Source organism: Pelobates fuscus, chromosome 5 (assembly GCF_036172605.1).
Source record: "Pelobates fuscus isolate aPelFus1 chromosome 5, aPelFus1.pri, whole genome shotgun sequence".
NCBI classification, from domain to species: Eukaryota; Metazoa; Chordata; class Amphibia; order Anura; family Pelobatidae; genus Pelobates; species Pelobates fuscus.
Window position 1 is genome coordinate 343,911,938 of NC_086321.1, and position 21,194 is coordinate 343,933,131.

General features: G+C 35.1%; 1 protein-coding gene across 5 annotated transcripts in view; it reads right to left on the reverse strand.

Moving 5' to 3' along the window:
* Positions 1–21,194, reverse strand: part of NRG1 (neuregulin 1) — a 719,872-nt gene that overhangs the window by 62,494 nt on the left and 636,184 nt on the right. For 4 of the 5 annotated variants that reach the window (XM_063455822.1, XM_063455820.1, XM_063455821.1 and 1 more), the window contains exons 2-3: positions 13,776–13,962; positions 12,705–12,823 (exon numbers count right to left, since the gene is read on the reverse strand). In XM_063455822.1, coding sequence (XP_063311892.1) covers positions 12,705–12,823; positions 13,776–13,962 — 306 coding nt within the window. Of the gene's footprint in view, positions 1–12,704; positions 12,824–13,775; positions 13,963–21,194 lie in introns of those variants that run through there. The other variant, XM_063455823.1, reaches the window with a different exon arrangement.

The following is a 21,194-nucleotide window of genomic DNA, read 5'->3' on the forward strand; positions in this document are numbered from 1 at the left end:
GTTGTAGAGAGTAAATTAATGATGAATCATTATGGCTAATGCTGCGGAGAATAACATGTTTATAATCCTCAATGCATCAAATAAAAGATTAGTGGCACAGACAGCTACAAGGATGTGAAGATGGGGTTAGGAAAGGGTGAATGCTCCCAACATTTACACAAATGCAGCGAATAATTTAATATCCCAAGCAAATGCTACAAAATGTTACTTAAAGGGACACTATAGTCACCAAAATACATTTAGCTTAATGAAGCAGTTTTGATGTATAGGTCATGCCCCTGCAGTTCATTGTTCTATTTTCTGCCAATTAGGAGTTAAATCACTTTTGTGTCTGTTCATGCAGCCATAGTCACACGGCTGTGACTCACACAGTCTACATAAAAAAGTATTTCACTTTTGACCAGATGTTAACTTGCTTTAGATGTTCTTATCTACTACTTTGTAAACTGAACTTTAATCACACACAGGGGGCTCCTGCAGGGTCTAGGATACTATTAACAGAGAAAGAGATGAGAAATTCTAAATTAAACAGAATGTGCAATAAAGCAGGTATAAACATTAGATCTCATTTGTGTTTAGGATGGCTCTGAAAGTCCCTTGCAGTGAGGTGTGGCAAGGGCCGCATAAACAAAGTGATTTCACTCCTAAATGGCAAAGAATTAAGCAGTGATACTGCAGGGGGATGATCTATACACTATAACTGCTTCATTGAGCTAAAGTTGTTTTGGTAACAGTAATTTCCTATTTTTGTGTTGCTGTATTTTGTAGAACAGTCTTCCAGCAGAGGTTGTAAACACTAACACAGTGGACGTATTAAAAAAATGAAAGGGCAGACACATTACAAAAATATACAATTTACAAAAAAAATCGGCCACTGCTTCTTACAGTATTAAATAATATTATAGCTATTTTCAGCAATAGTTTAGAAAAAAAATACTTGCATTAATTAGACAATAAAGAAAATGATGCTACATTAAATAAGTAGAACTTGCTAGGTTTAAATTGGTATTATTTAGCTAAATAATTAAAGGATGGATATTCTATGAAATCTAAGCCATCACATCCTTATACAATCAGTTAAATGAATAATCACATATGTCTTACAGTAATAGCCACTATCCTCTGTGATTGCCAAGTATCAGTTTGCGTTTTACCTTCTATCAATGTATAATGTATTTCCTGGCAGGAAGGAGAGTAGCCACAGAACTGGAGGTGACTCCATCTGCCCCAAGTGGTCATCAATTAAAGGCAAACTTATTAAGGATATTCTATCGTTCAACAGTCTAAATCTAAAAAGCTATTCAGCACCATTATGATGAACAGCACCCAGATGACTTAGAAATACTTTTACACGTACTTGCAGTAGCCAGAACAGGGAATACAGAAAATATTGTACATGCTGTCTGGTAACGAGAAATATCCTAAAAATAATATTAAATAAATAAAGTGGCTAGCAAGTTTATTAATGTTTTCAATATTACTGAAGGTCACTTTAAGCAACTGTTAATAATTTAAAATTCTATTTTTCATCTTCTTTCTTTTTTGGGGGGGGGGGATTTATACTCAAGAATATTAGCATGTATTATCTGAACTTTGATAAACTAGTTTAAAAATATGTGGAGATTATGTTATATATCTAAACTCCTAAGTATGCAAATTATCAAGCATCATGGGAGATTTAAAGAAGTATCACTATCTCACAAGTTCAGAACGTGGAGCAATCGCCATAGAAACCAGTGGACGATGCCTGCTCCACTTTTAAAACTATGTTCCATTTTTCTGTTAGTAAAAACATCCTAAACTGACCCTAAATTTACTTTCCAGTTTTCAGCAGAAGCCTTAAAGCATTAAACAAAGAATAGTGAAATACAACTGACATACACATAATTGGCAATGAGTCAAACTTATTTTGAGTGGCTCAAGCGGCGGGTGGGGGCCATAAATACTAAAAAGGGGGGACCTAAGGTCCTCCCCCCTGGCCCCCACCCCTGAGCGGCGGGTGGGGGCCCTAAATACTAAAAATGGGGGGGGCCTAAGGTCCTCCCCCTGGCCCCCACCCCTGAGCGGCGGGTGGGGGCCCTAAATACTAATAAGGGGGGGACCTAATGTCCTCCCCCCTGGCCCCCACCCCTGAGCGGCGGGTGGGGGCCCTAAATACTAAAATGGGGGGGGGACCTAAGGTCCTCCCCACTGGCCCCCACCCCTGAGCGGCGGGTGGGGGCCCTAAAAAAAATGTGCCCCCCCCCAGGTGACTAGGGGTCCCCAAACCCCAGCCACTGGCTGCTCACTGCTTACTAGACATGCCCCTACTCGCGGTATAGCGAGTAAGGGCAGAATTTACTAATACTAAGTAATCTTTACTTAGTATTAGTAAATGTGGCTGAAAGACCAATTTAGGTCTTTCAGCCTTTTAGTAGATAACTCCCTAATACCGTGGGAATTAGGGGGTTATCTACTAAGAGGCTGCAAGATGCAGCCGCGAATTGGAGTTTGCATGCTACAGTCCAGGTGTTAGTCCCCTTGAAACAACTTGTGGGTTTTAAAATTTGCCTGCCTATTGAAGTCTATGGAGGTTCGCCCGGTTCGTGGGTTCGCGAACATTCGCCGAAATTCGCGTTCGCCATTCGCGAACGGAAAATTTTATGTTCGCGACTTCACTAATTAGCATCCTTTGCCAAATAACCAGCTAAGGCTTATAGAAATGGATACACATCATTTTACAAATTAGAAAAAAATATATATCAGTAATCTAATTTAGTTTCTAATATTCTAAAGTACTGTGATTTTTTTTTACTTTGCCGATATGTCATATATAATATAATATCATTTAATGTAAATTAATATAATATTTAAAACATTGCTTATTTCTTTTCTGCAGTGCCACATTCCATTGCAGTGCATTTAAAGCCTTATCATCTCATTTTCCAGATTGCTTTCAGAAACGCTCATGTCTTGTCAAGGTCAAAATGCAGATGATTCTGCAGTTTGGCAGATCTCTGGTTACTCAGCATCATCAATTCCATGGAGTTCTGCTCAGAATAAATTACCCTTGTACATTGACAATGAGCCATATTACTAATAAACTATAGAGAGATTTGGCAAAATCGGCCCTGTTCTCAATCTTAAAGTGTCATAAATATGCATCTTAATGGGCAAAGTGTTAAAATGTAAAAATGTAAAACACATAAAGTGGTTATGTCTATATATACTGTACATATATATAGACTGCATGAAAACATAGCAGGGTGAAAAGTACAGTGATATAAGAACAACATTTGGTGATATAAATTTAGGCAATTGGATTTTTTTTATTTGTTTACTTTTATCATATACAGTTATTGTGATAAAAATAAAAATGGTCAAACACCCTGCTAATGTTTTTTTTTTTTTTTGTAAGGAACCTGGTGGCAGTTTTGGGAAGTGCAGAGTCCCAAAAATGGTATCAGAATATAAGAATATAACAATGTTGTCTGTATTTGGGCACATTGCCCTCATACAGTAAATTCAGTTAAGAGATCCTGTAAGAGAGTTGTTGAACGAACACACCAGTGTTAAAATGATTGCGAATTTCACCCCTTTTTAAGAGCAGCAAATGATGAGAGAATTAGCACACCCCATCAGCAAACAAGAAAATAACTGAGTGGGGGAAATATACTATCATAGAAAAAAACAGGATAAAATAATGTTATTAGCCACCACCGAAAAACATCTAGAAATTTAAATTTTGTTCATGGGTCATCACGATTTTTGCATAGTTTTGCAGAGTTTTAACATTACCTGTAAACTTATGGCTTTTTCCATATTGGCAATAGTATTTTATTAAAGTATAATGCATCAACATATGCATTAAAAATGCAATAATTCTAGCGAGGAGATACTGGAACTGCCACGTGTCCTACTTTAATACAATCAGTAAAGGTTATTTAATTCATACTGACTTTTATAATTTTTTTATGGAAAAAATAAAACTACTGTTAGCTGGTTTAACACATTTGTAATATCTTGACTATGTCTGCTAAAAATAATGCATTTAACAACCCACATGAAATAATATTTCTAGGGATTCCTGGCACTAACCTTTAACGGTAATCCTGGTAACAGTCTGTTATGTTTACGACATATGATAGATTTGTATTATTAGTATAATGCAAATTCAGATTTAAAAAAAAATAATTTGCAGTGTCATATAACCTTATTATTGTATTTCGACAGACAGACACAGAGAAAGACAGAAAGACAGGCAGGCAGGAAGACAGATAGACAGACAGATAAGTATAAATGGGCCTTTTAAAGTTCAGGATGAGAGGGCAACATATTTTTTGCGAAATATGTTTTGTTATAATAGTCTATTGTTCATTTTATTTAATTCATTTTTTGCGTTCTATCGGCGGAAATGTTTAAGCCTTAATTTTTTTCATATTGGGGCTAAAACATTGACAGCTACGCAGTCTCTAACATGAATAGTGTACTGCTTTGACTATGTGAGTTTAAGGACAGAGATGTTGGCTGTCAAGAGATTTCTCTAAGGTCACATTGGCTCTTTAAGCTAAAGAAAAATGACTTCCTCTCTCTATCTGCTTAAAGGTGCTTTACGCTGACCTTGGTAGCTCTTAATAATGACTGCAGGAAGAGTTTCAATTACGGGAGATTTGTCTACTTGCTTCATTGAATCATGAAAGGATTTTTTTTTTTTTTTCACACAGACGTACAGAAAAGACAGATCAATAATATTTTTAATCCCCCCTCCCTTTGCTAATAGGTATTGGCGATAAAGATGTGAATGCGGGCAACCGGTCATTGCCTCTAATTGGCTATTGTGAATTCTACATGAATGTAGGCAGTACACCGAAACACATAATAATGGCGTTTTTCCATTTTTTTATTTTTTTTTATTTCTAATGATGAAAATAAATTCCATATGAACTAGCTCTATAATTAGTATGTCAAAGTTTACACCTTTGAATTATGCTAACTGACAGAGCTCAACAATTCTGTTTAAGAGGGGCTGGTTATCTGGTTCAGTGACTCGAGCTACAGCTTTGTGTGTGTAATATAATATACAAGCACATTTAAGAGAGCAAATGTCACCTGCAATATACCATGTAAAAGCTGTAAATAATGGAACGATGCCGCGAGCCTTCTTAATATAGACACATGTGTACAATTACGGACCTAGCACCTATGGATTCTAATAGCTTCCTTCAAGTACCAAAACACAAAAAAATATATACACAGTATTTTCATCACCCCAGATTGTTTTAACCATTTTTCTTATATTTATTATGCTACAAACCCGCTGTTTGCTTTTTTGTTTGTTTTTTTTAGCACTCATTCCTGCTTATTCATATGAACACACACTTTAAAAAAAATAAAAAAATTAACCTTTTCTTGTCATTGATTTTGTTAACCCTGCATCTCACTCACAGAGAACCAGAGATCATCTGTCGCCATGCTGTCTGGCTGTGGGAGGGCTAAGTCCCCAGCCATTTTCTCTCAGGCACAGGCAGGTCCGTCTCTGTCTGAATATATACTGCACATACCTGTTGCTACCATGTGACTGGAAAGAGAGATTACTATTGGTTATTTTCCTATGCCAGCCATAGAGAAGCTCCCTCTTCTTCAGAGACTCCGAAGAAGAGACATGTTTTTATTGGGGGGGGGGGGGGGGGGGGTTAGGGGGGTTTAAATATGTATGAAAAAATACATGTTATTTTTTTGAAAAAAAACTATGTACAAAAATGATTTTTTTTCACAAGATTCACAAGATTTTGGGAATTCTTGTAAGATTTACTGCTGCCCGCTATTTTTTCTACATTATAGTGAATGCCAAATTATCCTCTTTACAATTCTATGTTTTTACTCTATATGGTAAAAATAACTGATAACCTCAATCGCAAAGATACACTTTCAAATTGAAAAGACAAAGAAATTGTCTCGGATATTACACTATACAATTACCCTTACTTTCTATAGTAAATGGGAATGCTTGATGGATATGTTGATTGTTTAAATATGTAGTGACATCATGTGTAACCCAGTTCATTAAATTTTTTTTAAAATAAAATAAAACTGTACTGCATTGATGCTGTCTGTATTAAAACATTGTGGCTACCCCCACACGCTAACCCAAAAATTAAAAATGTGTCACTGTATAATACTACCTAGTTTTGGCACAAGATGCGAAAAAGGTAACAACCATTTCGGAATACATTCAGTTTCAGGTTTAATTGCGAATTTTGCATTTTCATACATATTTATAACCTTCTGCATATGAAACAATTGGAAACTACAAAAACTTAAACTAGCAATATGAGGTACTAAGGTAACATCCAATCACCAATAGGAGAATATAGGTGAGTTGCAAAGATAGCCCCATGAGAAGCATTTTCTAAGCTAGGAAGACACTTTGGGACAGGTTTTGCTCAATCAGATTCAGCGTCCCTGAGTACCACATGCCTCTGAGTTTCTGTGAGCTGACCCCTACTTAGTTCAACATTGAATTGTGTTCGGGAACTAAGTTTGATGGGAAAAAATGTCAACTTCGTTCACAGTTACATGTTTTACTTCAACAGCACAAATATCAGGGTATCTTGTATCCAAGGTTTGTATAATAATTACACATTTGGCCTATGTGTGGTTTAGTGTATAAGCTAATAAGTGTATATATGTGTATATAGGGGGAATCCTATATATTATTTAATCTTCAATTAATGCATATGGAAACTGTCCTAATCATTTATATTATAAATGTAGTTATAGATATATAGAAACCGCATGAAAACAAAAATCACAAAAAATATGTAAAATACTCAAATACTCATTTTTGACACCATGTGTTCATGTCTCTCATTATTCTGCTGTCATGGATTTGAGTTTTTTTATTGTACGGCCAAACTAAGCTGTTGCTAACATATAAATAGACATTACAGATCGGCCAATTTTAATTATATAGTGATTGTCGTTAAAACTTGTCCCACCTTACATCTACTTGTCCAACTGAAAATGTAATTATGCTTATACAGCCTGGGAAAAGATATCATGGGTCATACCATTCCAAAAAAAACCAGGAAGTTACATGCTGTTGGCTGCTGGTACTTTAAGCAGATTCAAGTAAGCTACAACTTTATTGACTGTGTACATACATTTAATTAAACTGTCCTGTATTTTGAGTGCCTCTTTTTCAATTTCAATTTCTTAAGCTTCTCACAGCAAAATCTAAGCATTATGGCTTGCAAACGAACGTAATCTTGCTTACTACACTATCTCTTTTGTGGAAATTGTAGCACGTTTTATGTGCCAATTCAATGTAATTCTAAGCACATTAGCATAGGAATGGTGAAGAATTAGCATAATCAGGAATTCATACGGAAACTTATGCTAAAATTCTCTTTCTTTATAGCCAATTCTCCTTTCTCATAGATTTATTCAATCTATGAATCAGTCAATACATTCTCATGCGCTTTAGACTTAAAATGCTGAACTGTATCATACAGTAGAGCATTTTTATTCATTAACCCCTTAAAGACACTTTTGGAATAAAAGTGAATCATGACGGAATATTTCCGTCATGTGTCCTTAAGGGTATAAATGATTTCTGGCACTTACACAATAAACCAGAGACTGGTATTAGTGGTAAATAAATATTATAGATCCATTTAAAAAGGCCCAGAGATATCATAATTACGTGTGTGCCCAATTCCTTTATACAATTTGCCCCTACGTCATGGTTTATACCCTGTATTATTTCCTCATTATGGTGAAATATATTGTTTGCATTTATGTTTGTTTAATGAAAACTAGGGTTTTTTTTAATTTAGGTTAAACTGCTTAAAAAGCAATAATCTAAATAAAGGCCTTTTAGATTTAAAGCAAACATTTTCAGGGTTCTAGAGGTGACTCAAGCAAAGCAGCATATTCTCCTTGTAGCATAGCCTATTTTATCATATCCTCTGCATCATATAACCTGTTATTGGCTCTACTTTTTTCAAGTAAGAGAATGGCAATTAACCACAGATTACCATCAGACGGCTGAGGAGATTCCTAATGTCATACTTTAGTTACCGTACATATACTAATGATACTACTATTTTGTCACACTAGCACTTGAAGTCATAGACTAAACGTAAGTTTAAATATTAATCCGCTATTTGTAAAGTTGGATAATTTTGTTATTCACTTTTGGATATATAGATAAATTTACCCACTTTGAAAAAAAGTCTGAGAAAACTGATTTGCTATACTTTTAATAACTGGCTTCAAGAAATATGAAGTCAACCAATGTCTTTACTAGAAATATTTCTTAGGAAATACAATGGGATTTGTTATGTATAATAAAGTGGAACCATCCATTTATTTGCTTTTTAAGCTTTATTTTGCTTGATTTTGTTTGAAATTAGTTCTGACTGTCATTTGCATTTATTCATCACTAGTCAAGCTTAAACCAACGTGTTTCGAAACCCAAGATGGAATCTGAGATGCTTCATCTTAAGAAACAGTTTGGTTTATTAATAAGTATGAAATTTTTCAAGACATAGAATATATTGGTCAAAGAGTTCGTTAACTTGGTACTGTTCCTTTTAGGCTATATTTTGGAAATATTTAGTTAGCCACACACCATTATATGTGCTGATAATAAGTGATTTATTACTTTTGAAAAAACACAGCTGTTCTAGACATTTAATACTTAAACCTCCCATTGTGTTGGAAGGAACAAGCTGTCGTGTCAAAGGATGAAGTTTGTAACGTTAATGTCTGTCTATTCTTTGCATTTTACAGTGTGTAGCGATGCTTTGTCCACAATTATATTTTATTAATAAGGTGCTAAAAGAACAATTAAAACAAGTACTTTTAGGAAGCGTGACTTGTCTTCTTTATGACATTTTGTTTTTGGAAATTTATGCACAAAATAAAATAAAATTTTAAAATATAATAAATAATAATTGTAACAAAGTATTTAACCAGGAAAGATACATTCAGATTAATCTGGTTTTCCAGTATGTTCTGGGGATGTTACCTTAGCCCAACATCCAAGGGTTGTATTATGTTGTATTTTCTATATTATCTTTTATGTTTAATATTTTTTTTCAGTTTTTTCCATAAATTATCAAGCATTTTCCCCATTTCTCTTATCACTTTCCTTGTCCTTGATGCACAGTAGATCATTGTGGCAAGTTACTCATTCCCCCACTTCAAAGCTTGAAGTAGTGCCATATATTCACCCTACTATATTTTGTGCTCAACTGTTATGATATATGTATAGGTTACTAGAGATGGTATTAAAGAATCATGGGAAATGTAGTCCTCATTAGCTAAAGTACCAACATTTAGTCATTACTGTTCTTGGGAAACTTGAACTAACATTCTGACCAAGCAGCATAAGCATGGCCTCCTTTTTCAAATCTCTTGTTTTACTTAATAAAATAAAATAAAAACATCTTTAGCCACACTCCCTTTTTTTTACAAAGTAGCTTTCAGAGTTCGCACTCAGCTCAGCCAATGAGTGATCAGTGTGAGCTGATATGCTGACTTGACTCTGCTCCACCAGCCAATCACTGTCCTCTTATTATCTATACAGTGTTTCAAAGTCGTGTTAAGGGGACACTGTACAAATAATAAGAGGACAGTGATTGGCTATGGACTGGAGTGATGTCAGAAGCTCAGCTCTGAGTACATACTGAAAATCCAAGTAAAAAGGAAGTTGTTTTGTGACAAGAGGGAGCGTCGCTAAAGATACAGGGTTACGCTTCAGAAAACTGAAGAACCTTTTTCTGTATTTTAGGAAAACGAATGAGATTTAAATGTAAAGAAAAACATAGCATGCATTTGAGACCATAATCTATCAAAAGCACTGAAGTTATGTTGGTGACTAGAGTGTAACTGGAGTGCCCTTATAATGATCTCAATTGTTTTACAGATCAGTTTGAACCACAGATAAGACACTTATTAGGGATTCATCTTAACTAAAATGATTTTTACTGACTCAATAGTATATAGACTGACGGGATTATTTACTAAAGTGAAAATTCAAAGTGAAAAGCGAATCAAACTTAAGAACAGAGTAGCCGAACTAACGGCATAGCTGAATTAGCGAATTGTTGCAGTCTAGCTATTTTTACCTTAAATTTTAAATTGACTTTAAATTCGCTTTAAAACCTGTGGGCAGCATGGCGAGCAGTACTCATATAGAAGCACTAACATAAAAGAACAGGTATATGCCTGTTTGAACCAGATCCCGAAATATTATGCAATGCTTCGTAGCATGACTTCGTAGCAAATGAAAACTAATGTTCCAGTGCAAGGCAATTTTCAAGATAAGATTGCAAGTATGTATTCCTAGCCTAAGGAAAAAATAAATATACTTTATTTTCTACTCATCTTTGTGAAAGAAAAAAAAAACATCTAAGACACATATTTTCTTTAAATGTCTGCAACCCATTATATAAATATGCACAGTATTTGTTTAATTGTAACAGATACCTACAAGATTTAGTGCAAAGACTATGTACAATGGTTATGTCTATTTTGGGATCTTATATGCATATTTTGACTAGATCCTATCAGATGGATTTCACAATGCGAAAGTTGTAAGTCACACAAAAGCAAAACAAATTCTTGGAAATTTCGATTGATCTTCACCCTTAATCAGTTGGTCCTCGACTGAAAAATGAGTTCTTGCACGCTTGAGGGAGTGCCTTCATGCAGTCATACAAAAACAAAATAATGTTTCTTTGACCTACGGGAATTCAAAGAGTGTACCATTCTAGGTGGAATTCTTAAGAGTGCTTTTCCTTAGCAGTAGAAGATGTATTGTAGAAATTACAATAGGAGCCACTATTTTTAAATTTGTTTTAACGCCGTTTCTATTTATTATAGAACAATATCCCACTTTAAAAAAAAAAAAAAAAAATCAATACCATGGTCATAAAATCGTTTCGTGATGAGAAACATTGGGGATAATTAAAGGAACACTATAGTGTTAAGAATACAAAACTGTATTCTTAACGCTATATTATGCCTCTCCTTATAAGTAACCAATCCCCCAGTGAATAAAGGGTTGATAACCCTTTCCTTCACTTATTTCTTTTCAATCCAGTACCTCAGCATCGGATTGGTTTCCTCCTCCCGCGACATCAAGCCAATGGGGGAACCTAATGCGCGTGCATTTGGTCTTCCGCATAGGAAAGCACTGCATCAATGCTTTCCTATGAGGATTTGGAAGACATAGATGTCCCCATGCAAAGCGTGAGCATGAACAACATCATTTCACTGAGTTAAACTTTCTCTTAAACTGCAATTGGCACTTCATCCAGACCACTATTTTGTAACAGAACTGAATCAGGTGTAATTAAGGATAAAGATAGGTATTTTAACAGCTGTGTTTGCATTTGCATTTTTTTTTAAATAAATGAATTCATTAGTCTTATTTAATTTATTTTGTATTTTACATTAATTTATACAAAAGGTATTGATTATTTAACAAAGTTTGTTTTCATCAAAATTTAGTCTCCGAATACTCTTTGCCAAATTAATATTACTTACCATCCTATTACTTAAAATGCGTTGGCATCACAAATCTGCTGATTCAGATTTTATATAGAAAGCACTAGCATATAAATTGTAATTTATTAAACCTTGGCATACAATTCAATGGTCCACAATTTGACAATTTTAATAATCCTTAAAATATTAAGGGTGAACAATAATATGAGTAAGGAGGGGCATTACTTGGGCAGCTGAGCTAGGATGAAGCTTTGAGCATTTTGGCACCATTTCAAGTTCCCTATAATATTGAGAGAGCTAACACCTCTAAATATATAATGTATGGTTCCGGCTGTGGGTGCAACATTTTAATGCACTAGGTGCAGGTTCAATTTAGGAACATGGAATAGGGTAACTACAGTAGGTGAGGAGTTAATAAAAATAAGTTTATATAATATTCTGAATTTTCCCAAAGAATTAGCGTCATAATTTAATTCACAGAGCGTATTACGGTTGGCCTTAGGTTGACTATTTTGGAGGAACTTAATTCGATATATGCTGAAGTGGCCATAAAAGATACCTTGGGCTGAAGTTTTAATAATAAGTAAAAAAAACTATTAAGGGAATGTACAAAATTCTACACAGTGACTTTTCATTTGCTTCTAACTTAGTTTTCTGAAAAATTGAAGTAGTTAATCTCCCCTTCTTTTTCCTACCTTGGAAAAAAACATGTAGGTCAACATATGTATACATTTTTGTACACACTGTAATGCCCTTTAAAAACCTATAAATCAATGGAATCCCATGCTGCCATCACAACCGGGGCCTCTGAACACCTTATACTGACACTGCACATTCTATGTCAATATGAGCAAGAGGAATATGCCTTTTACCACTTGTATCAGCAAAATTACAGTTAAAAGTGATGAATCGAGACAATTTTTTTAACCCTACTTCTCTTGTGGATGTTTTAGACCAGGCTTCCCCAAACTCCGGCCCTCCAGATGTTGCTGAACTACAACTCCCATGATTCTATGAATGACATAGATAGGCTGGGAATCATGGGAGTTGTAGTTCAGCAACATCTGGAGGGCCGGAGTTTGGGGGAGCCTGTTTTAGACTATAAATCTTGCAGACAAAAGTAGGTGTTTTAGGTTTTTGTTCGCAATTGACAAAAGGTTTGTGCAAAAAAATAAAGAAATGCAGGTACAATTGTTTTTCCTTACTTGGTGTGATTGTAACATTGACTCTCATGCTGTCATTTCCAAGCTGGTTGGACACAGTACATTTATATTCTCCGGCGTCGGCATCAGAAGGATTGAGGATCTGGAGTTCGGAAGACTTTCTGGTGGATCACAAGAATATGTATTAATAATGTCATAATCAGCAACAGAGACAGTTGGGTTGTAGTAAGATAAGATATAAAGTATTATATTAAAAGCTATAACAAAATAATGTCACTAAACACATGACATTAACAATAAAAAAAACAAATTGCCATCAGTAAAGCATGAAAAACTCAGGTAAAAAGAGCAGATAAAATAATAGATAGGGTAATATAGCTAGGGTGTGTAAGGAAGGTAAAGTGGAAAGTTTAGACGAATGTCAACATACTCTTGCATATACCAAGTAGGACTATGAATAAATACAGGAATACATAGTTATGGTATATATGATATAGAATAGATAAACTAAACAAAAAACAAAACAAAGTGCTGATGACTTAGATTACAGCCAGCACATTATGGAGATATGTCCCTCATGTCATTAAAATGTTCTAACAAAATGTCATTATTTGAAAAGTGCATCGCATATAATGTGCTCCACACTCACACTGTAAGGTAAGAGATAAAAAAATAGTATTTTATAAAAAATAAAAAAAAATATTCACTTCTATAGAAGTTTTGTTATATATTTATTAAGGTGTGGTTGCACCGCACAATACGTGGGACGCACTTGTTGAATATTAGACATCAGATTAGAGCATTTTAATAACATAGAATTCTCTAACATTCTAGAATCAAAAGATAAAAGTGTAAGGGGCTATCATCCTAATTTCCATTATTTTGCATATGAAGCTAACACATAAAAACTAACAAATATAATCTTAAACTAAAAATAAACTATGCTATCAAAACTTTTGCCAAACATTATGTATTTCTATTTAGCACATTTTAGAATTCATATCACTTAATTATCACTCTTGTTGGATGATAAAGCTTTGAATTGGTCAACAGTTATACAGAATTCATTTTCTAAAATCTACTCAACTTTATCAAAGTATCTGCAAAACTTACTTTTTTTTCCGTATCTTTATATTTTCAGGCTTGCCCTCTTGCTTGTTTTTTGCAACAATTTCTTTATCTTCTTTAAACCACTTAAATTTCATGGCGGGCTGTTCGGAAACCGCTTCACACTTCAAGACCAATTTTTTGCCCTCTAATATACTTTGACTTTTCATTTCTTTCAGCTTTGGAGGGGCGGCTAAAAAGAAAAAGACAAATGAAATAATTAAATACAGAATGTTTGGAACTGGGCAGTAAAACAAACATAACAGCATATTCGCAAATGTAAAGGATTTTTTTAAACTTAATTATATATTAATCACAATAAGATGTAAGACTCACTTGAAGTATATCTATGCAAAATACATCCCTAAATGTCAACATTCAATACACAATACACCAAATTGGCAAAAACCCATTCGGGGTTTAAACATTGTCTAATAAACAATTATATCGCTGACTAATTCTCATTTATCTTCAAGCACAAAAATATATTACATCTCAAACTTAGGTATAATATTATATCATGCCACTATCACTTTAGATAAATATTTGGCTGTAGAAAATTAACTGTAGCAGATATATAACCATTTGCTGTTAACAGATGACCTGACCAGGGATCAGGGCCGGCGCAACTGTTTGGTGAACTAGGCATGCTGTGGGCGCCCACTGGGATGATTCCTGGTGGGCTGCCTGCCCCTGTCTGGGGCCGCAGCACCGGGCAACCAGCTCTTGAGCTACCCCCAGCGATGGGCTGATCCTCAAGGCACCCGAAGGTGGGGGCGCCGAGAGGAGCCCTGTCACAGGGCGGCCACGAGGTGGCCATTTGGCCACCTCAGGGCGCCCCCGGAGCTGTACTACATAAAGAAGAGCAGGCACCTGCTTACATTGAAGGCAGGTGCCTGCTCTGCCAACAAATGCCAGTGACCGTGTCTGTATGTCAGTGAGTGAGTGTATGTATGTATGTATGTCAGTGAGTGAGTGTGTGTGTGTGTGTGTGTGTGTGTGTGTGCGCATCAGTGAGTGAGTATATGTATGTCAGTGAGTGTCTGTGTGTGTGTCTGTCAGTAAGTGAGTGTATGCCTGTCAGTGAGTGTGTGTGTGTGTGCCTGTCAGTGAGTGAGTGTATGTCTGTCAGTGAGTGTGTGTGTGAGTGTGTGTCAGTGAGTGAGTGTCTGTGTGTGTGTGTGTGTGTGTGTGTGTGTGTGTGTCTGTCAATGAGTGAGTGTATGTATGTCAGTGAGTGTCTGTGTGTGTATGTGTGTGTGTCTGTCAGTGAGTGTCTGTCTGTCAGTGAGTGTGTGTGTGTTTGTGTGTCTGTCAGTGAGTGAGTGTATGTCTGTCAGTAAGTGTGTGTGTCTGTCAGTGAGTGAGTGTATGTCTGTCTGTCTGTCAGTGAGTTTCTTTGTGTGTGTGTGTGTCAGTGAGTGAGTGTATTTCTGTCAGTGAGTGTGTGTGTCTGCCAGTGTGTGTCTGTCAGTGAGTGAGTGACATGAGGTGGTGGTAAAATGGAGCTTTGCCTAGGGTGGCAGAAATCCTTGCACCGGCCCTGCCACAGATGTAATAAATTTCCAAATTAACATAATTAATAATTAACATTAATATACTAAAAGGACCAATAACTTTATGTAAATTCTAGAATATAAGAGTCTAAACGCCAGGAAGAATACTCAATGATTCCTAAAGTAGAAATTGATAACCAAGATAGATAGATAGATAGATAGATAGATAGAAATAGCTAACATTTTTTTTTTTTTTTTTTTGCTCAAATGTAAACTGTAGTTTAGGGCTACATTTCATAATGATAATATATAATATACATTATCTATAGACCATTACCCATAATAATAATCTTTAGTCAAGACCAGACAGACGCCTAAAGCTAAGCAAACCAGATTATCTCATTGAGAAAAACAAATCAAGCATAGTGACCTGTCAAAGACCAGTGATGGGAGGAAAAAGTAGATTTACTAAGTGGTGACAAGTTTGAGAACATAATGCAAACACACAAGTTAAACAATGAAGGTGTAAAGCTGAGAAAATAACCTAGAACGTTTTACCGCCAGGTTTCTCAGTGAGCTGAGAAAGAAAAAGTATATATTAATGGAGATACCAATGTATGGCTACCAAAGTGACCCGATAAAGCAACCGTAAATTTAAACTATAGAAAATCCATACTGGCAGGTACAAACAAGTAGTTTTCCAAATACTACAGAACTACAACTCTATATATATATGATAAGTTTGTATTTAATGTAAACTAGCCAATCCCCATGAGAGTTTAGTCCCGCATCAGCTGTTGGGTTGTAGATGTTGGCTTTTCAAAATGGAAACAATATCTCAGCATATATGAGCATAGCTATGGCCACCAAACTACATCTACACACAAAGACAAAGGTAACCATAATAGGAAACACTTCACCAACTTTGTTCTTATTTTATATACACTATTGGTTAAAAATAGTAACTCCCAAAATATATTGAACTGTAAAATGCTTCATCGGGAGAAGAACATAGAATAATAAAACTAATAAAAAAAAAAAAAAAAAAGTTGGAATATATGAATAAACATGAACATAATAAATGCGTAAAAAAAAAAAAAAGGATATTTAAATTTTTTGATGTTAGCGAAAATGACACTATTTTTTTAATAGTGGAAGTCAATTTAGAAAATAGTAGGAGGGTCGAATGCACCTCATCCCGGCACAAAAGTTGTTGCAACACACCTAATAATTAATTTACCAACAGCGACGGTAAAGAGACAATAAAATGAACTCCCATTTTATAGAAATATTACTAAGAGCATTAGGTCTATTATGTGTGTGTGTGTGTGTGTGTGTGTGTGTTTTTAATTATATCATATTGTAGCTGTCTGCCTGCAGGTTTTAGCAAGGGACTGTTGTTCACTTTGGGATATTTGGAGCATAATTTTCTGGAGACATTGCAAACTGCTGTTAGGTAAAATTGTGGATTATAATTACAATAGCAAACCAACTATTATCCAATTTGTTTCTAACTGTAACTAACCGAGGGACTATTTTATTTTGTATGGAATGATGTAGGAAGTTTAATAGGAATGTGCATCCTAGCAGGAAATACTACCAAATAGTCTGTCCCACCAAGACAAATTGTATTTTGAGTGATGTGCGTGTTTGTGTGATGTAAATGTTAGTTTATATATTACTCCTTTAGGAAGGCATATTAATGAAACTGTTAATAGCTTTCCCCCAATACACCTTGATAACCCTCCTTGCTTTCTCTCCTGTAACTGTGTCATATTTCTATCTATCTATCTATCGATCTACCTATCACATGGATATATATAAAATATTGTAAAGCGCTATGAATCTGTCAGCGCTATATAAATGGCAATAATAATAATATAGATATATGTGTGTATATATATATATAAAAAAATAAAAAAATATATATAAGGGAGCACACTAGGTCTTCAAAATAGTGAAAAAAAGGTATTTAATGTATTTACAAAAAATACATCAACTGTGCATATTCAAAAAAAAATCTACGTTTCGACCCTCCTGAGGTCTTTATCAAGATCTTGTGCACCTAGGCATCAGATATTTTTTTTTTCAATAAGGGAGGAGTGCCAAGCATTTTATATATATTTATATTATCCTGATGAAAGTCCTCAAGCAGGACTGAAACGTTGATTGATTTTAAAACACAACCTATTAAAAGTTAAATTTTATGGAATCCGTGAGTGCAGCCTTCTACTACTACTATTTGGATGTTTGGAGCCCTGGTAGTGCACCCGGTTTGGGAATTGGAGTTTGAGTGCAAGGTACAGTGACTTTTTTTTTCTATATATATATATATTTATATACACAGCCACTTACTAACAAGCTGCCTGCACTATCAGACAGTCGTCAACAGAGCAATATTTTATTCCTTTTATGATTTTTATTAGACTCTAGGGAAAGCGTGATAAAAAGAAAATAGACAACCGCAGCATGCACTGATCTGCTGTTGACCCTCATTTAAGAGACAGACAAGAGATAAAAAGTCTTAGTCAGTAGTAATAAAACCTTACTAATTCGAAGGGAATTGTATTCTTGTTAGGAAGTGCTGTCTCTTGAGGAAAAGAGCATAGTGTTTAGTAGAGCTAGCTGGGTGCATATCTGCAATTTCTGTACAATACACGAACCGGATAGAAAGGTTTAAACTGTATGTTGCTACTGCTAAATGTAGGTAAAACATGTGTTATGCATTACACAGACATTTTACGTAGCAGCCACTTGTAGGGTGTTTGCATTTTTGCAGCATCCCCAAAAAGTAACGTTTGCTTAAATGGTTGAAGTCGGAGAAAAGGGGACCTCTCTGGTCCTGTCACCTTCTGGTCCAGCTCCATCTTCAGTTCTTTATCTGACAAAAGCTTCATCACTGGTTATAAAGGACAAAACTGAGATCTATGGAAGATAAGCCTTAGGACCCTCCATAGATCTTCTCATGACTATGGAATCAAATGCAATATGGCACGATGTGTACTTTTGTAAAGAATATACACCTGCTGGAAACCCTATGTATTAGAGCTGCTATATACAGAGAATCAAGACATGGTATATGCTTAAAGTTCTTTATTGAATGGAAACACCATGTGTCAGGATCCAATATACAAACACTCAGAATGTAGATTAGCTAGTGGTATACCAGCGGTACTCTCTATACTTTCTTTTTTTTGAGTGGACTCTGTCTCCTCTTTCATTTTTTTCAATGTTTCAATGTTAGTTATTACATGTATTTATGTTTCATTTCAAAATATTGAGCAAATGTGTTAGTGCAATTCTCTTTAACACTATACTTTGTGAAGCAAATATTCTTAATTGTATTGTACTCTTCTGTTGCTATAAAGGTATTTAAGCGACAGCATTTTATATTATTGTTTTAACACATTGACTCATTCGACCCAGTATAACAATGAGACATATAATGCTGGCTTATTTAAACATTGTTATGAATCTTATAAAACCATTATATAAGCCATTAAAGGCATGATTTGTACCATTTAGCATGTTTACTCTCACTGCCTAAAATTATTCCTCAACACATATATTTGGGATATATCTCTCATATCTCTCATATTTGCTTAAACACAAACACAGAGAACAACCTCAAAAAAGAATGGAAACCCATGACACACAAAATTAGTTCTTACAATTACAATCTTTTCTTAAGACATCGACTTCCAGAAACCACCTAATCGGTCTCTCCAATGTTGACGGAAAAATGACCAACTTGAGAAATGTTCCCATAACATCTGAAAACATCTGATATATCCTTTAAATTAAGGTATATACATTTAATCTATTGTATTCAGAAGGCCCTAACATCATATAAACCTTTTTACTAGTGAAATTATTTCAGTGAATAAAGTTTTATTCATAATAAATTGGGAATGATTGAGTGACGAAGAACTCGTACTCATACTATGTTGCTGAACTGATTTGTTTAACTGTCAAAATATATAACAACTATTTCTCCCAAATATAACATCTCAGTCAGGCTGAGGTTTGCAAGACGCACAACTGCCGTGTAGACAGATGTGTGCTAGAATATACATACATAGAACAAGCATAATTAGTTTATAGCTGCAAGAGAGGTCTTTAATGACACAGTGCATACAACGTGAAATATGCTTCTTGATGTAGACTCCTCACCCTCTTCTGAAATGTATCTGAGAAATAACATCCGCCCATCGGCAATCAATGTTTATGCATGTTGTGTTTATAGATATTCCAATCTGCTGTGCAATAGTATCCAGGAATTTTTAATCCAAGCATCACTTTCTAAGTGTTCCATCTAATTCAAAAACATCTGATAACTCAAAAATGCTTCCACTGTAACAATAATTTGTGTGTGCATGCATGTTTGTGTATGTGTGTTGGATCGTATTACCATATTTGCAGCTTATATAGTAATTATTTATAATGGACTATAAACATTTTGGAGTTACTTTATATCTTTAGCAATCCTGGAGATTGAGATATTAATATTAAATACATATATTCTGTCTGATAGTGCCTTGTGCTTTATCTGTATAATATGTATTTATAATTTACCGTGTTACCAGTCCCCTTCAGCATTTGTTTATTTAAAGGTCAGATATGTCCATCATCTTTAGGTCATATTCAGTATTTATTTTGGCCTAGGTTGGCTTGACCTGAGACTACGGCAGGAGAACAGAAAGGGACAGTCAGATACTTTTTTTTTAGTGGTTGACTGTTTCTTCATGCAGCTACCTACTTAGAAAAAATCAGGAGCTTCTGGCCTCCAGAAAACAAACAAAACCAACATATTTGACAGAAAACACCCACAATTTCTGTAAATTACAATCTCATCATAAATTGTTCTTCAAAGCACAGGCTCATCGAGTTTATTTTATTCGCAGTGTTACCCACAACTAATAAAGACAAAAAAGAATTGGGGGCACACTCGAGACATGCATTTTGCAGGAATGGTGTTTCCCTAGTAACCAAGGATTAGACACAATACAGATGAACACATCGCCATGCAGCTTGCTTTTCCTCTCGCAACATCATCCTGAAGGTATCACATTCCTCTAAAACTGTCCAATCCAATGCTACTCATGGAAAAGCATTGGGGACGAGATGCGTGTGTACGGCAAGAGCGGCATGTGTCCTTTCAGATGCATCTCATAGAGCAGTGTTTCCCAACCCAGTCCTCAAGGCACACCTACCAGTCCAGGATTTAAGGATTACCCAGTTTTGTCTAAGCTGTTTTTTCTTTTTTTTTCTAAAAACACCTTAGACAAAACTGGGTAATCCTTAAATCCGGGACTGGTAGGTGTGCCTTGAGGACTGGGTTGGGAAACACTGTCATAGAGAAGCATTGAATCCAATGAGCTGCATTTGATGACGTTCAAGGTCCTCATGGACTTCGAATCAGAAAACTGCAACGTTGTACACCGCAGTCAGACCACTTCCTTGAGATGAAATGATCTTGACGACTTAAGTGGTCCATTACTTTAAATGATGTGTTCTTTACCCAATTACATACTGACTTCTTATCTATAGAGATTGAAACATAATGTTCTGTACCAGGATCTGTCAACTAATATTTAAGGGTTAAGAGATATATTAAAATTTAACAGATTTAATAAACTTGCTGTCTTGAGCACATTTAACATATTTACATACTTTCCTGTCTACTTTGCGGAGATTCATTCATGATTCAGTGACACTGGAATTTCAATAAGCCTTTCAAAACAATATTCATTTGATTACTGTCAACAGAATTTTATTTTTAGTTATAATCAGACATGTTTCAAATATAAACCGGATATCAAATTATGCCATTTGTTGTATCACAGGAAAAAGAGTTTTAATGATTCACTTGATAGACAAATATATTTTAAGCAAACTAACCCACCCAGACCAACTGCATGTAGGGAGT